At 40.5% G+C, this 15,561-nt stretch overlaps 2 gene segments (V, D, J or C); both read left to right on the top strand.

Moving 5' to 3' along the window:
* Window positions 1-5,752: 5,752 nt before the first annotated feature.
* Window positions 5,753-6,596, top strand: LOC106001069. The segment is given in 2 exon segments: window positions 5,753-5,924; window positions 6,050-6,596. Coding segments are annotated over 2 exon segments (573 nt in total).
* Window positions 6,597-11,692: 5,096 nt separating this feature from the next.
* On the top strand, window positions 11,693-14,897 carry LOC106001056. The segment is given in 2 exon segments: window positions 11,693-11,741; window positions 14,575-14,897. Coding segments are annotated over 2 exon segments (372 nt in total).
* The last annotated feature ends 664 nt before the right edge of the window (window positions 14,898-15,561 follow it).

Raw genomic sequence — 15,561 nt, 5'->3', positions numbered from 1 at the left:
CACCAACCTATCTGGGGATTCTCCAGGCCTCTCCTCTGGTCAGGTGTCAGCCTACTTATGTCAATAAGTAGGAAACCTCTCCTGCTGTCTAAATCTCATAAAAGAGGATTCATAAATTCCTCTAATGACAAAACTCTTCAGGAAACGAGAGAAGGAACAAGGATTTCAGAAATGGGCTTACACAAACAATCATAATCATCATATTGATGGTCACTTCTCCCAAACTCTCAGAAATATACCACCTAAGTGATGGCACTAGAATTAACTTAAATTTGATTCTGTTTTGTCGTCCAATCAGGGGTCATAGGGGAAAAAACTTCATTATGTCTTGGAGGAAACTATAAGAAGCTAGAAATCGTATGAAATATTGCAAGTTGTGCATGAAGTTAAACATCAACAAACAATTGAAAGACCTTTTTTAACACAAAAATCAGATGCAAAAAATACCACCACAACACATAAAAATGGAGAATAAATTACTTGGCTTAAGAATTATTTTCCGGGGCTGGGAAGGTGCCTCATTGGTAGAGTACTTACCTTGCACGCATGAGGTCCTGGGTTCAATTCCTCAGCACCACATAAGAAGAAAATCTGGAAGTTGGGTTGAGGCTCAAGTGGTAGAACACTAGCCTACGGCTGAAGAGCTGAGGGACAGTGCCCAGGCCCAGAATTCAGGACCCACAACTGTCAAAAAAATTATTTTCCTACCCCAAGATATGCACACAAGAGGCATTTCCTTGTTGTTGTTGTGTTTAATGTACTAGGTGTTTTTCTTTTGTTTCTTTTGTATGTTCTTCCCCCTATGTATATCCCCTGTTGTCACTGTATTTTATTTTGGTACTCTGCATCTTGTATATACATTTTTCTATTTTGAGGAGGGGAAGGGAAATAAAAAAATGCTGAAACAAGAACTCAAGATGACCCATTGTAACAATGAGACTCACAAGACACTATGTTGGAAATGAACTTTAAAACTTCAAGGGAGAGGTGGGGGTGTCGGGAATCAGGGAGGTGGGGAGGGAACAATTAGTAGGACAAAAACAAAGGGTAACAATGCTCTACAGGAAATGTACTCATTACTTTCCTCATGTAACTGTAGACCCTCTGCTCAGCATCTTTGCAACAAAATGTTTTCTAAAAAAGAATTATTTTCCTGCTGTGTGCCAATACCCATGCTGGTAGCCCTAGTTACTAAGGAGGTTGAGATTTGAGAAAGGAGATTTGAAATGGGCCTCAGAAAGAAAGCTTCTGAGAATCTTCTCTGCAATTAACTACTAAAAATTCAGAACTGGAACTTGTCTAAAAAGGTAGAATGCTAGGGACAGGGTCCAATCCTGATTTCATGCCCTAGTACTACATGTGTATATGTGTGATATGTGTATATATATACATGATACATTTCTCTACAGATAGGCAGAAACTTTTACAATTTATGCAGTTCCATATGTCATTTCTTGCCCATATTTCCTGGGCAACAGAAGTCCTGTTTATAACTAATTACCTGCACACAAATCTTCAAGTACTTTTCCTATAGTAGTTTCAAAGTGTCACGTCTCACATACCTTTGATCCAATCCAGATTGATTTTAGTAATGGTGAGAAAAGAGAAGTAGAGTCCATCTTCTATATGTACATACTCAGGTTTCCCATCAAAATTTTTAAGAGACTCTCTTTGTTCTAGTGTATGTTTTTACTCTGGTAAAATTAAGATGGCTATAGCTATGTGGATTTATTCCTGGGTCTTCTCTCCTGTTCTACTGGTCTCCAGGTAGCTCAAGCTTGCCTGCAAAAGAAATTCTGGTGAAATTAATCCCAGTGAAATTACTTTCCAGGTGTCTCTCTATGAGCTTATTGCCTGGAAGAAATCTTCTCTCAAGGGAAAGTTTTTCACATGAGTTCACCCTTCCACAATCTTCCAACCTATCCATAGAAGATTAACCAATTCCTGAGATGTTCTCTCTTTCCCATTGCTCTTACACAAAACTTCTTGTTATTGTTGCTGATCTCTCAAATTGGTCTCAAATTGCCATCCTCCTTATTTCTATTGATCAAAGTAGTTAGGCTTGCAATTAGGAGCCATGATACCCAATATTGAACCAATACTTATAAAATGTCAAAGTACTAAGCATAATTCTACATAACATTGAGTGTGATTTCCATTCCTCCCTTTTCCCCTTACCATAGAACTTTCATGCTCTGCCTCTAGGAGCTTCCCAGAAAACTATTTCTATCTTCAGTTTGACCACAAGCATCAGAAGCTAAGAGTTTGCTCTTCCAAAGACTCTTTATTTAAGGTCTATTAAATATTATTACTACAGCCTTCTGTTCTGATGTCATTCCATTCTCTAGTAAATCAGTCAAATAAGTTAATATTAGTGCTATAAACAGACATTGGGAAAATCACAAAATTTGGACCAGTCTTCACTTACTGAGTTCCATTGTGGCTATCCTAATGTTGCAAACTCCAGTTCAAATGCAAGTCAATGGAAGTGCTGCAATTGTTCCATACAGGAATCAGATGATCAAGACAGCCTTTAAGGGAAGGAGGTAGTATTGAAAACAATAGTATTAGTCAGTTCTCCAGCTAATTGATTCCCTTTTTTCAGGACCATGAGGAAATGAGTGGTATGGCAAACAGTTTCTGTGATACAGATAATGAGGCTGGATTGTAAAACCTGGACCTGGACCAGAACCCCTCAGCCCACCATTGTACCCTTCACTGTCACTCAAGACATCTTCCTCTTTGCCAAAATCACATCTTAAGCATCTCATAGGAAACATACATCCTAGGCCACTAACTACCTTGTAGACAATGAATTCTCAGAATTCATTGGAAGCCAATAGATTCTTTTCCTAAACTGCCATAAAATGCCTCATAAGAAGAATTATTTGACTTTCCTACTGAATCTGGTCTAAAAACAGATGGAATAGGACCTGCTTTGTCAATATTGGAGGAAAAGATTCTCAGTCTAGATCTTGAGACTCCAAACTGACAATCCTAAAGAGTTTTATGTCACAAGTCTGCCACAAGAGGGCAAACCAACCTCACAATCAACAAAGCCCAAAAATTCAGATCATGAAAGACATGAGAGCAGGAGTGAGCTTCCTTCTTAGCAACCTGAGTCTGGCAAGGTTGCTGCACAGTTATCCTGGGGCTCATGTGCCTGAGACACTACTTGCATTGCCTTGGTGCTCTGCCTGTTTCTGAATATTTTCTACTTTATTCGATCTGTTATAAGCACACCCACATAATAATGCTCCTTTTTACTAGGACTCTTGGAAGGGAGTGAAAACTCTAGTTCAACAGTGGACTGGATGTGTGAGAACAAGTACTGCTTTCTGAGGTGCCACAAGCCATGTGCACACAGTCAGCGTGAGTTGGCTTTGTAAATTCTCAGTAGGACAGAACACACTGAAGGCCTAACCTTCTAAGAGATTCAGTGCAAGATAACTGAAGTGACTTATGTGAAAGTAACTGGAGATGGAAAGAATTTGAAATTTTAGTGCTGTCACAGATGCTGTTTTTCAGAATCCTTAACAATGATCAAGAAATAATATAGACATAAAATTTATACTTGATTGCCCTAGTGTGTAAGAATTTACTTGGATGAGGGACATTTGCTGACTTTCCTCATGACTGGTGAGAACAAGAGAAAGTCAGCCAGCCCCACAGTACAGGCAAAACTCTGAGCTCCTGATGACTCAGTCTCGCAACCTGGTCATGGCCTTTCAGCTGGGTCCAATTCCAGTGAGTGGTGAGCATATTCCTTCTGAATCAAGACTACCACAGGGCAGGGCCTTTGTTCTCCCAGGTTCTCAGCTCCATCACTCTGGAGTGTAACTTCTTCTTTTATACCCCAGAGCCAGAGTGTCAGACCTGGACAGAGGCTCCTGATCCAAATCTCTGTAGTTTATTCCAGTGCCTGAAAGTTTAGCTCAATCTTCACATCTCCACACTTGCTGAAACCACCTGAATAATTAGACAAATGATGTTTATTTGCAATTTGGTCCTGGCCAACTTCACCACAGTAAGATATCCATGACAACTGCTTGCCTCATCCCACTTAGATGCATTGTGCTATTTCACTAAGACTCTCAGAAATCTTTCAGTTTGGGGTGGACATGATGAAGGCAAAGATGGCTTCTCTTGCTGTGAAACTTGGATAGGTCCAAGGAAAAGGCATGCTATGATATCTGATTGATCAAATTTCCATCCATGATTTATCCAGATTCAAAAAGTTTCTTCAGAGATATTTTTACTGGTTTGAGAACAAATCAAGAGCCCCTCTCTCTCTCCCTCCCCCCCTCTCTCCTTCTCTATCTTCTCTCTCTCTCTTTCCAAGAGATGTAAACAGCAATACTTGTATATGAGCAGACATGATATTTCCACTCATTTGGAAATAAAAGACAGGGAATGTATGGCCGGGTAGCAGTAGTTTTTATTGAAGTAATCATGTCCAGCATCAACACTTATCACTTCATCCTGATGAACTATGATAAGTAATAGTAAATGGCACAAAACATGAGAGGTTTACCATCAGAAAGCATACAGTCTATTTAGATACTGTAAATAAAAGACACCTAAAGTTTCAATGGTGGTAAATTTATGTGTCATTATTGAGAAATCAGAGTAAATATGGATATGCAGATATTTCTTCATCTTATATTGTAATGGCCATGACTAAAACTACCACAAAACACTTTTGAATACATTCAGTATGTTTCATATTATCTGTTTAGATAAAGAAATTAAATTGAAAGTTACATTGCCTCACATTTATACTCTTACCTGCTCAGTAGGCTGAGATGCAAGGATTGCAATTTGAAGCCATCCCAGGCAAGAAAGTCCATAAGACTCTTACTTCCAATTAATCATCCAAAACCTTGAAGCAGTATAGCAGAGTGGTAGCCTTGAGCACAATAATCTAAGAGAGGGCACCCAGGCCCTGAGTTCATGCCCCAAGAAGAGCATACACAGAGAGACAGACAGATAGACAGGCAGACAAACAGACAGATGAAGCATTTTATTCAGATGCCAATGGCTAGTACCTATCAACCTATGTGCTCTTTAACATGAGATATGAGAATAATTGCTCAAAGACAGCCTGCATAAGAAAGTCTACAAGATTCTTATGTCCAATTAATAACTAAAATGCCAGAAATGGAAGTGTGCCTCATGGGGTAGAACATTAACCTTGAAGGTAAAAGCTAAAGGGCAGCACCCAGAAACTGAGTTCAAAAACTAAGTGCAAAACCTAAAAAACTAATTGCAAAACCTAAAAGAAGGAAAGAAGGAAGGAAGGAAGGAAAGAAGGAAGGAAGGAAAAAAGGAAGGAAGGAAGTTAGGGAGGAAGGAAGGGAAGAAGGAAGCAGGGAAGGAAGGAAGGAACGAACGAACGAAGGAAGGAAGGAAGGAAGGAAGGAAAGCAAGAAAGAAAGAAGCAAAGAGGAAAAGAAAGAAAACAATTTTCAATGTATAAGTACTTGGTATGGAAAAGAGAAAGTGACTTTTTTCCAGACAGAATTATTGATAGTGCATCAAAATCTAAGTAGAAACAAGAATATGTTTCAATATATTTATGAAATACTCTATAAGTTGCTTGTGTGCATTATACATTTTGAAAATAGACTTTAAAATGTCTTCTACAGTCAAATGTCCTCCAGGGAGAATATTCTCTGCAGACAAATTCAGGTTACCCTTGTCTGGTGTGGAAGACAAGCCTGTGGTGACTCACTAATGATGCAGCTGTGCCCAGCCCTGCCCACCCCTTGCTGATTTCCATGTGACCAGAGCACAGCCCACTGCCCTGAGCACTTCTTCATAGACTGCACACACCCTGTGCAGCAGTCAGTGCCTGTCAGCACACAGCATGGACATGAGGGCCCCTGCTCAGCTCCTGGGGCTCCTGCTGCTCTGGCTCCCAGGTAAGGAAGGACAATGCTGGGGAAAAACTCAGCCTTGTATAATCAGGACTGTGTGGCACTTCAGGGAAGGCTTCTCATTACGTGATTATCAAGGTAGATATTTGTTTTTATGTTTCCACTGCCAGGTGCCAGATGTGACATCCAGATGACCCAGACTCCACCCTCCCTGTCTGCATCTCCAGGAGACACAGTCACCATCAATTGCAGGGCCAGTCAGGGCATTAACAAATATTTAGCCTGGTTTCAGCAGAAACCGGGGAAACCTCCTAAGCGGCTGATCTATTACACATACAATTTGGACTCTGCGTTCCCATCCAGGTTCAGTGGCAGTGGATCTGGGACAGATTATTCTCTTACCATCAGCAGCCTGCAGCCTGAAGATGGGGCAACTTATTACTGTCTGCAGTATCATAATTACCCTCCCACAGTGATAAAAGTCATAACAGAAACCTCCCAAGAAAGCAGAAGTGAGAGGCTAGGCTACCCCAGCTGCTCCTGCAGCCTCTACCTGCTGACAGTGCTTCTCAGATTCATCTCTGAGGGTCGCTTGAAAATTTTGGTAGAAGTGACTGGGAAGAATTCTCTCTACTCTACCTTTCAGTCAGGAGTAGACAGAGTTTATGTATGTCAATGCCTCTCCTGATTCAGGAGAGCCTAAAAACTGTGGCATGGGAGGAGTCTGTGAGAGCAGTAATTTGGGTTCATTTGTAAAGTAGAAAGTAGCTAGCTAATCCAACATGGTTATTTTTAATACAAGAAATTTGTTCTGAGCTACTGCCATTCCAAGACTGGGATATGTTATTCAGTAAAGCTAAGCAGAGAAATGTTCCATCAGACCCCAGATCATCTACCTGTGAAGATGGAGGTCTCCTCACCTAGGTCCTTGTCCTGTCTAGACACCCAGGGGAGGTGTCAAATCTGCTTCTAGACCCCAGCAGGTGACCTCAAATCCTCCCCTCTGCCCCAGAGTCTGCCTGCAGGTTCAGCGCATTCTAAAGCAGACTCTTCTTGAGGTTCATTTTTCCCTATATTTAAATGCTTTACTGTGTTTTAAATGCCTTGCCGAGCATTTGTGGCTCATGCCGGTAATCCTAGCTACTCTGGAGGTAGAGATCTGAGGATTATGGTTAAAAGCCAGCCAGAGAAATAAAGTCTATGAGACTCTTATCTCCAATAAACCACTAGAAAACAAGAAGGGCCACTGTGGCTCAAGCTGTAGAGCACTCTCCTTGATCTGAAGAGTACAGGGACAGAGCCCAGGCCCAGATTTCAATCAGAGATCAGTGAAGTACTTTACTTTTTTATATATTTTTATTGTAAAGATACTGTAGAGAGGGAATAAAGTTATATGAGTAAGGTAATGAGTCCATTCCCTATCAACCATTGTTACCCCTCCTTTGTTTTTCCCTACCATCCCTTTTCTCCCCACCTCCCCAACTCCTCTCTCCCCACACAAAGTTGTAAAGTTTTCAACATAGTGCCTTGTACAGCTCACTGTTAAAGTGAGTTAACCTGTACCCTTATTTCAGCATTTTGTTATTTCCCTTCCCCTCCCCAAATTACAGAAGTGTATATACAAGATGCAGGCACCAGAATCAAATACAGTGAAAACAGGGGTCATACCATGGGGGAAGACCATGCAAAAGAAACCAAAAATCACATAGTACATTATAAGTACATTAAAAACAACATCAAGAAAGATAAAATCTCTTGTGTCCCTATCTTGGAGTTCATTTTGCTTAGCATCAGCAGTAATAGTCGACTTTTCACAGTGATATGAGCCATACCATAAACCTTCAGTGAAGCAGAAATGAGAGCCTAAGCTGCCCCAAATGCTCTTCCTGTGTCTCCACCAGCTAACACAGTTTCTCACATGCAACCTGGCTCTGAACACTGTTGCAAGCTTTTGATTGAACTTTCTTCAAATGATCCTCTGTATCTACATCTCTTTCTCCTCCTCTGCCCCAGAAACATGGCCATGGACATGAATCTTCTGATATGAAGGCATCCTTTGGTATTCACACAGTAAAACTTAAGCCAGCCGTGATTCTCCAAGCAGGAATTGTTTTAATATAGGAAATGAGTCTCATCACTAGCTTCCTAACTCCTGAGGTAACCAGTGAAGTTGGAACTAGGAGTATGGGATTCTCTGATTTCATGAAGCTGCCCTAGGGTCTGCATAATCCTGTTATTCTCTACCTTGTAAAAAAAAAAAAAGCCATGGGAGGCTGCTGATGCTCTCACCTGCCCCAGCAACCTCTCCAGGTGATGCTGTAGGCCTCAGAACTGAGGTGTCAGCCTGCTTATGTCAATAAATACCAAGGTCTTTCCTGTTTTTCAAATATAATGAAAAGACCCCATGTGATGCAACTTTCATGAAACCAGAGATGGGATAAGGATTTCAAAAATGGGCTTCCACAAGCAATCCTAATGATCATAATGATGGATTGAGATACCTGACAATCCAGAATTGTTTCTTTTTCCAAACTCTTAGAAATATTCCACCTAAGTGTAGGCCCTAGAATTCACTTCCATTTGCTTCTAAGTTTTGTCTGCCAATCTGGGATCATAGGGAAAAAAAACTTCATTATTCTTGGGGGAAACTACTAGAAGTTGGGAATTGTGTTGTTCATGATGCTACACAGCAGCAATAAGCAATTGAAAGAACTTTCTTGGAGCTGGGAAGGTGGCTCAGTGGTAGAGCATTTGCCTTGCATGCATGAGGCCCTGGGTTCGATTCCTCAGCACCACATAAGCAAAAAGCCGGAAGTGGCGCTGTGGCTCAAGTGGTAGAGCGTTAGCCTTGAGCTGAAGAGCTGAGGGACAGCGCCCAGGCCCAGAGTTCAGGCCCCACGACTGGACCCCCCCCCAAAAAAAAAGAACTTTCTTATTTTTATTTTCTATTTTTTCCCCAGTCATGTAGCTTGAACTCTGTGCCTGGGTGCTATCTCTGAGCTCCTTTTGCTTGAGGCTAGTGCTCTACCACTTGAGACACAACACCACTTCCAACCTTTTATGTGATAAATTGAAGATAAGAGTCTTACAGAATTTCCTGCACTGGCTGGCTTTGAACCATGATCCTCAGATCTCAGCTTCCAGTGTAGCTATGATTACAGGTGGGAGGCTCCAGTGCTCAGCAAAAGATTATTTGTTTGTTTGCTTGTTTGTTTGTTTAATTTGCTGGTCCTGAGGCTTGAACTCTTGGCCTGAGAGCTGTCCTAGAGTTCCTTTTATCAGGGCTACCAGTCTACCACTTGAGTCACATCATCACCCCAGAATGAACTTTCTTAATAAATACCACAATGTATAAAAATGGAAAACAAATAACTTAGTTTAAAAATTATTTTCCTGGGCTGGGAATGTGGTTTAGTGGTAGAGTGCTTGCCTTATATTCATTTGATTCCTCAATATGACATACACAGAAAAAGCCAGAAGTGGCACTGTGGCTCAAGTGGTAGAGTGCTAGCCTTGAGCAAAAGAAGCTCAGGGACAATACCAGGACCATGAGTTCAAGCCACAGGACTGCCAAAAAAATTATTTTCCTGATGTATGACAATGACTCAATCCAGGATTCCTAGCTACACAGGAGGTTGAGATCTGAGGATGAAGGTTTGAAGCAAGCTGGGCAAGAAAGCCTGTGAGACACTCATTTCCAATTAACTACCAAAAACTCAGAAGTGGTGATTGGCTAAAAGGGTAGAGTGCTAGCCTTGAGCAAAAATGAACATCAGAGACAGCATCCAAACCCTGAGTTCACACCCTAGTACTGGCAGAAATACATGTACATATACACACACACACGTATATACACACACACACACACATACGCATTTTCCTACTGATATGCAGAAACATTTACATTTCATGCAGTCCCATGTGTCATTTCTTGCCCATATTTCCTGGGCAACAGGAGTCCTGTTTATGAATAACTACCTGTGCCCTTTATCTTCAAGGATTTTTTCCTATAGTAGTTGAAAAGTTTCACATCTCACATTAATAACTTTGATCCATTTTGGACTGACTTTTGTAATGGTGAGATTAGGGAAGTAGAATTAGTCTTCTATATGTAGTCATCCATGTTCCCATCACCAAGTTTTTATGAGACTCTCTTTTCTCACGTGTATGTTTTAAAGCTGGTATAGCTTTGTGGGTTTATTTCTAGGAGGGTCTTCTTTTCTGTTGCACTGATCTCCAGGTAGCTCAAGCTTGTCTGCAAAAGGAATTCTGGTGAAATAAATCCCAGTGAAATGAACTTCCAGGTGTCCCTCTTTGAACTTGTTACCTGGAGGAGATCTTTGCTCAAGGGAAAGTTTTCCCCATGAGTTCACTCTTTCATGATCTTGCACCCTTTCCATGGGTGTTTAGACAATTCCTGAGATGCTCTCAGCGTATCTTTCCCATTGCCCTGACACAAAACTTCACGTTAATGGTAATAATCCCTCAAATTGGTTCAAATTGTCATCTTCCTTATCTCTATCAAAGTACTTGGCCTTGCAGTTATGAGCCACTACACCCAACATATACATTATTAAAATCCCAAAATATAAGGCATAATTCTATATTACATTGAAGGTGATTTCCATACTTTCCTCTTCCAGTCAGTATGGACCCTTAATGATCTGCCTCTAGAATGTTTCCAGAAAACAATTTCCACCTTCAGTTGGACCACAAGAGTCAGAAGCTAAGCCTTTGTTCTTCATAAGGTGCTATTTAAAGACTATTAAATATGATGACTTCCTAATTCTTACATCATTCTAGCCTTTGGTAAGTCAGTCAAATAACTGAATATTAGTGATATAAGCAAGACCTTATAATTATAATTATATAACTAAATATAATTATAATTATATAGTTATAATTGTATGGGGAAGGAATTGGAAAAGGAGAGACTTTGAAATTTTAGTGCTATCCAGAACCTGCTTTTCAGAGTCCTCAGCAATGAGCAAGACACACAATAAACCTAAAATTTACACACTTGATCATCATGTCCTCCTTATGTGTCTAAGAAAATATGCTGGCTTAGAGTAGACTCTGGATGAAGGACATTTGCTGACTTTCCTCATGACTGGTGAGAATAGCAGAGAAGTTAGCCAGCTGCACATACCAAGCAAAACTCTCATCTCCTGATGACTCAGTCTCTCCACCTGGTCTTGGTCTTTTGTCTGGGTTCAATTCCAATGAGTGGTGAGCATTTTCCTTCACTGAATCCAAAACTACAAAGGGACAGGAACTTTGTTACCCCAAGTTCTCAGTTCTAACACTCTGGAGGGGGACGGCTTCTTTTATAGACCAGAGCAAGAATGCCAGCCCTGGATAGACACTCCTGATCCAAATCTCTCCAGTTTCTTCCAATGTCTGAAAATTGAGGTCAGCCTTCACATCTCCACACTCAGGGAAACCACATGAATAATTACAAAAATGACTTTGGGGCCTGACTTGTTCCTCCCCCACCACAGTAAAGGGGTGCATGGTTTCTGCCTTCTTCATCCTACTTGGATGCATTGTGAGGTATTACTAAGATTCTGAGTTCCTAGACTCTGGGATGTACATGATGAAGGCAAAGATGTCATCTCTTGCTATTAAACTGGACTGAACTGTCCAATGAAAAGGCATAATTTCTATCCATTTTTATCCAAGATGTTTCTTCAGGGACATTTTTACTGGTTTGTGAAGAGATCAAGAGTTTCTTCTAAAGATGCAAACAGCCATACTGGTTTCTTGGCAGCCATGATGTTTCCACTCATTGGGAAAGGATAAAAGACAAGGATATGTATGATTGTGTAGCAGTGATTTTTGTTGAAGTATTCATGTCCAACTGTGAGTAGTACTATCAACTGGTGCAAAGGTGACAATATATGAGAGGTTTCAGATTAGGAGAAAGTGTAGTCTATTTAGATACTGGGGATAGAAGACACATAAATTTTCCGTGGTAGCAAATTTATGAGTCATTATTGAGGAACCAGAGTGAAATTTTGCCAATATCAAGAAATCTAAAAACAACAGATGCTGGAGGGGATGTGGCCAAAAGAGAGCACTACTACACTGTTGATGGGAGTATAAACTTGTTCAACCACTCTGGAAAACAGTATGGAGGTTCCTCCAAATACTCCACTTAGAGCTCTTCTATACCTAGCAATCCCACTGTTAGGCATTTGCCCAAACAAGCTCAAACAAGGCCATACTAAAGCAACCAGCACAACTATGTTTATCGTAGCATTATTCACCATAGCTAAGACATGGAACCAACCCAGATGCCCCTCAGTAGATGAATGGATCAAGAAAATGTGGTATATATACACAATGGAGTTCTGTGCTTCCATCAGAAAGAATGACCTTGCCCCATTTATAAGGAAATGAAAAGACTTGGGAAAAATCATATTAAGTGAAGTAAAAACAGGCCCAAAAAACATAGGCTCCATGGTTTCCCCCATTTGTGATAATTAGTATATGTCTCAGATAGTCCTAGAAGAGAATCACAATAGCTCAATAACTATGTACATAGGATGCTAAGTGAGGCTGGGCAGGTGGCTCAGTGGTAGAGTGCTTCCCTTGCATTCATGAAGTTCGATTCCTCAGCACCACATAAGCAGATAAAGCCAGAAGTGACGCTGTGGCTCAAGTGGTAGAGTGGTAGTCTTCAGCTGAAGAGCTAAGGGACAGTGCCCAGGCCCAGAGTTCAGGCCCCACGGCCGACAAAACAACAACAACAAAAAAGATGATGCAAAGTGAAATGTACTCCATGATATGGAAGCAAGAGGTTTTTCTTTGTTGTTGTTTTGGTTCTTAATGTACTATGTGAAGTTACTTCTTTTTCTGGCATTTTTCTCTTTTTCCCCCTATGGTATGATTTTGGTACCCTGTTTGTTGTATATGCATTTATCTGAATTAGCCAAGGGACAGGGAGCAACAAAATGGTGAGATAAAGGACAAAAGGTAAACCAACACAACAGCAATATTCACAAGACAACAGGGGATGTGGGGTGGAGTGAAAGTGGGAGAAAAGCTAGAGAGGGAGTAACAATGTTTGACAAGAAGTGTACTCACTACCTTACATCTGTAACTGTAACCCCTCTGTACATCACCTTGACAAAAAAATTAAAAATAACTTGCTTCAACTTACATGGTAATGGTCATAACTAAAACTACCACAAAATAATTTTCAATAGGTACAGTATGTTTCATATTATCTTTTTCTTTACAGAAATTAAACAGCTTGACACCTGTACCTCATGCTTGTAATTCTAGCTACTCAGTAGGCTGAGATCCAAGGAGTACAATTTGAAGCCAGCACAGACAGTTAAGTCCATGAGATTCTTATTTCCAATTAATCATGCAAAATCTAGAAATGGACCTGTGGCTCAAGTGGTGTAGCAGAGTGGTAGCCTTGAGCACAAAATTTCAGGGACAGTATTCAGGTCTTGAGTTCATGTCCCTACACACATACACACAGAAATGAAACATTTTAATTTTAGTCAGGTGCCCATGGCTAATACTTGTCATCCTACCTACTCATGAGTGTGAGGTCTTAGAATGGCTCTTCAAAGACAGCCTGCACAAGAAATTTCATGAGACTCTTTTTTTCTAATTAACCAACAAAACATCAGAAATAGAAGTGTGGCTCAAGTGGTAGAGCATTACCTTGAGAGAAAAAGCTAAGAGACAGAACCCAGACCCTGAGTTCAAGCCCCAAGTACAAAAACTAAATGAAAATCAAAGAAAGAAAAAAGAAAGAAAGAACTGAAACAGGAAAGAAAAGAAGAATGAAAGAAAGAAAGAGAGTGAAAGTGAGATACATAAAAGCAGGACAGAGGAAAAAAGAAGGAAGAAATAGAAAGAAAGAAAGAAAGAAAGAAAGAAAGAAAGAAAGAAAGAAAGAAAGAAAAGGGAGAGAAGGGAGGGAGGGAGGGAGGGAAGGAAAGAAGGAAGAAGGGAAGGAAGGAAGGAAGGGAAGGAAGGAAGGAAGGAAGGAAGGAAAGGGAAGGGAAGGAAGGTAGGGAAGGAAGGAAGGAAGGGAGGGAGAGAGAGAAAGAAAGAAAGAAAGAAATTTTCAAAGTATAAGCACTTGGTAAAAAGAAAACAAGATGATTTTTATCCAGTAAGAATTATTGAGTGAATTAAAGATCTAAAAAGACACAAGACTATGGTTCAATATATTTTTGAAATATGCTGTTACACCAGTTACTTCGGGGCATTATGCATTTTGAAAATAAACTTAAAAATGTCTTCTACAGTCAAAAGATACCAGCGAGAAACATATGCTCTGCAGACAAATTTATATTTCTTCTGAATGGTCTGGGACATCTGTGGAGGCAAGGCCTGTGATGAGAGAGGAGCCAATCCTGCAGCTGAGCCCACCCTCCCTACCCTGCTGATTTGCATGTGCCCATAGCTCAGCCTACTGCCCAGAACAGTGGACTGCTCTTAAAGGTTGTTTACACCTTGTGTAGAAGTCAGTCCCAGTCAGCACACAGCATGGACATGAGGGCCCCTGCTCAGCTCCTGGGGCTTCTGCTGTTCTGGCTCTCAGGTAAGGAAGGGCAGTACTGGGATTAACTCAGCTTTGTGCATCAGGGCTGTCTGGCACTTCAGGGAAGTCCTCTTTTAACATGATTATCAAGGTAGATATTTGTGTTTATGTTTCCACTGCCAGGTGCCAAATGTGACATCCAGATGACCCAGACTCCATCCTCCCTGTCTGCATCTCCAGGAGACACAGTCACCATCAATTGCAGGTCCAGTCAGGGCATTAATAAGTATTTAGTCTGGTTTCAGCAGAAACCAGGGAAAGCTCCTAAGCGGCTGATATACAAAGCATCTAATTTAGGATCAGGTGTCCCATCCAGGTTCAGTGGCAGTGGATCTGGGACAGATTACTCTCTTACTATCAGCAGACTGCAGGCTGAAGATTTTGCCACTTATTACTGTATGCAGTATGATGAGTTTCCTCCCACAGTGATAGAAGTCATAACATAAACCTCCCTAGAAAGCAGAAGTGAGAGGCTCGGCTGCCCCAGCTGCTCCTCCTTGTGCCTCCAACTGTTGACAGACTTTCTCAGATGTAACTAGATTCTGAAGGTCATTTGAAGATGTTGGTCAAAGTAGCTTGGCAGAATTCTCTCTACTCAACTCTCTGCAGCAGTATAAACATGCAAATGCATCTACTGATTCAATAGATGACACAACTCACAGCATGGGAGGAGTCTGTGAGAGCATTAATTGGGGTTCATTTGGAAAGTGGAGACATGCTAGTTAATCCAAGCAGAAATAAATTGTAAGAAATAAATTAATTTACTTTTTAGTCCTCAAAATATTTGTACAGATTTCATCAGCAAATAACGTGCTTTCTTCTTCAATTCTCAATTTAATTTTTTATTTCATGTTTTATAGCATTTGGAGGAGGACATCCTGTATAATTTTGTAAGTGAGGAAGTGATAGTAACCTTTCAGCATTTAATATCACTGATAAGAAATAATGTGAAATATTTCACTACTAAGTATGATATTTGTCATAGATTTTTACATATGCTTTAAACCTCTAAAATATTTTCCCATTAGTTCTGTCTTCCTTAGACATGAATAGCTTTTGAATTATCATGAATAGCTGTTGTCTTTTAGAAATATTCTCAACTACTGTACT

The sequence above is a fragment of the Dipodomys ordii genome, unplaced genomic scaffold, assembly GCF_000151885.1.
Source record: "Dipodomys ordii isolate 6190 unplaced genomic scaffold, Dord_2.0 Scaffold261, whole genome shotgun sequence".
Classification (NCBI taxonomy): domain Eukaryota; kingdom Metazoa; phylum Chordata; class Mammalia; order Rodentia; family Heteromyidae; genus Dipodomys; species Dipodomys ordii.
Note: the sequence above shows the minus strand (reverse complement) of the source record. Positions and strands in the feature narration are given on the sequence as shown.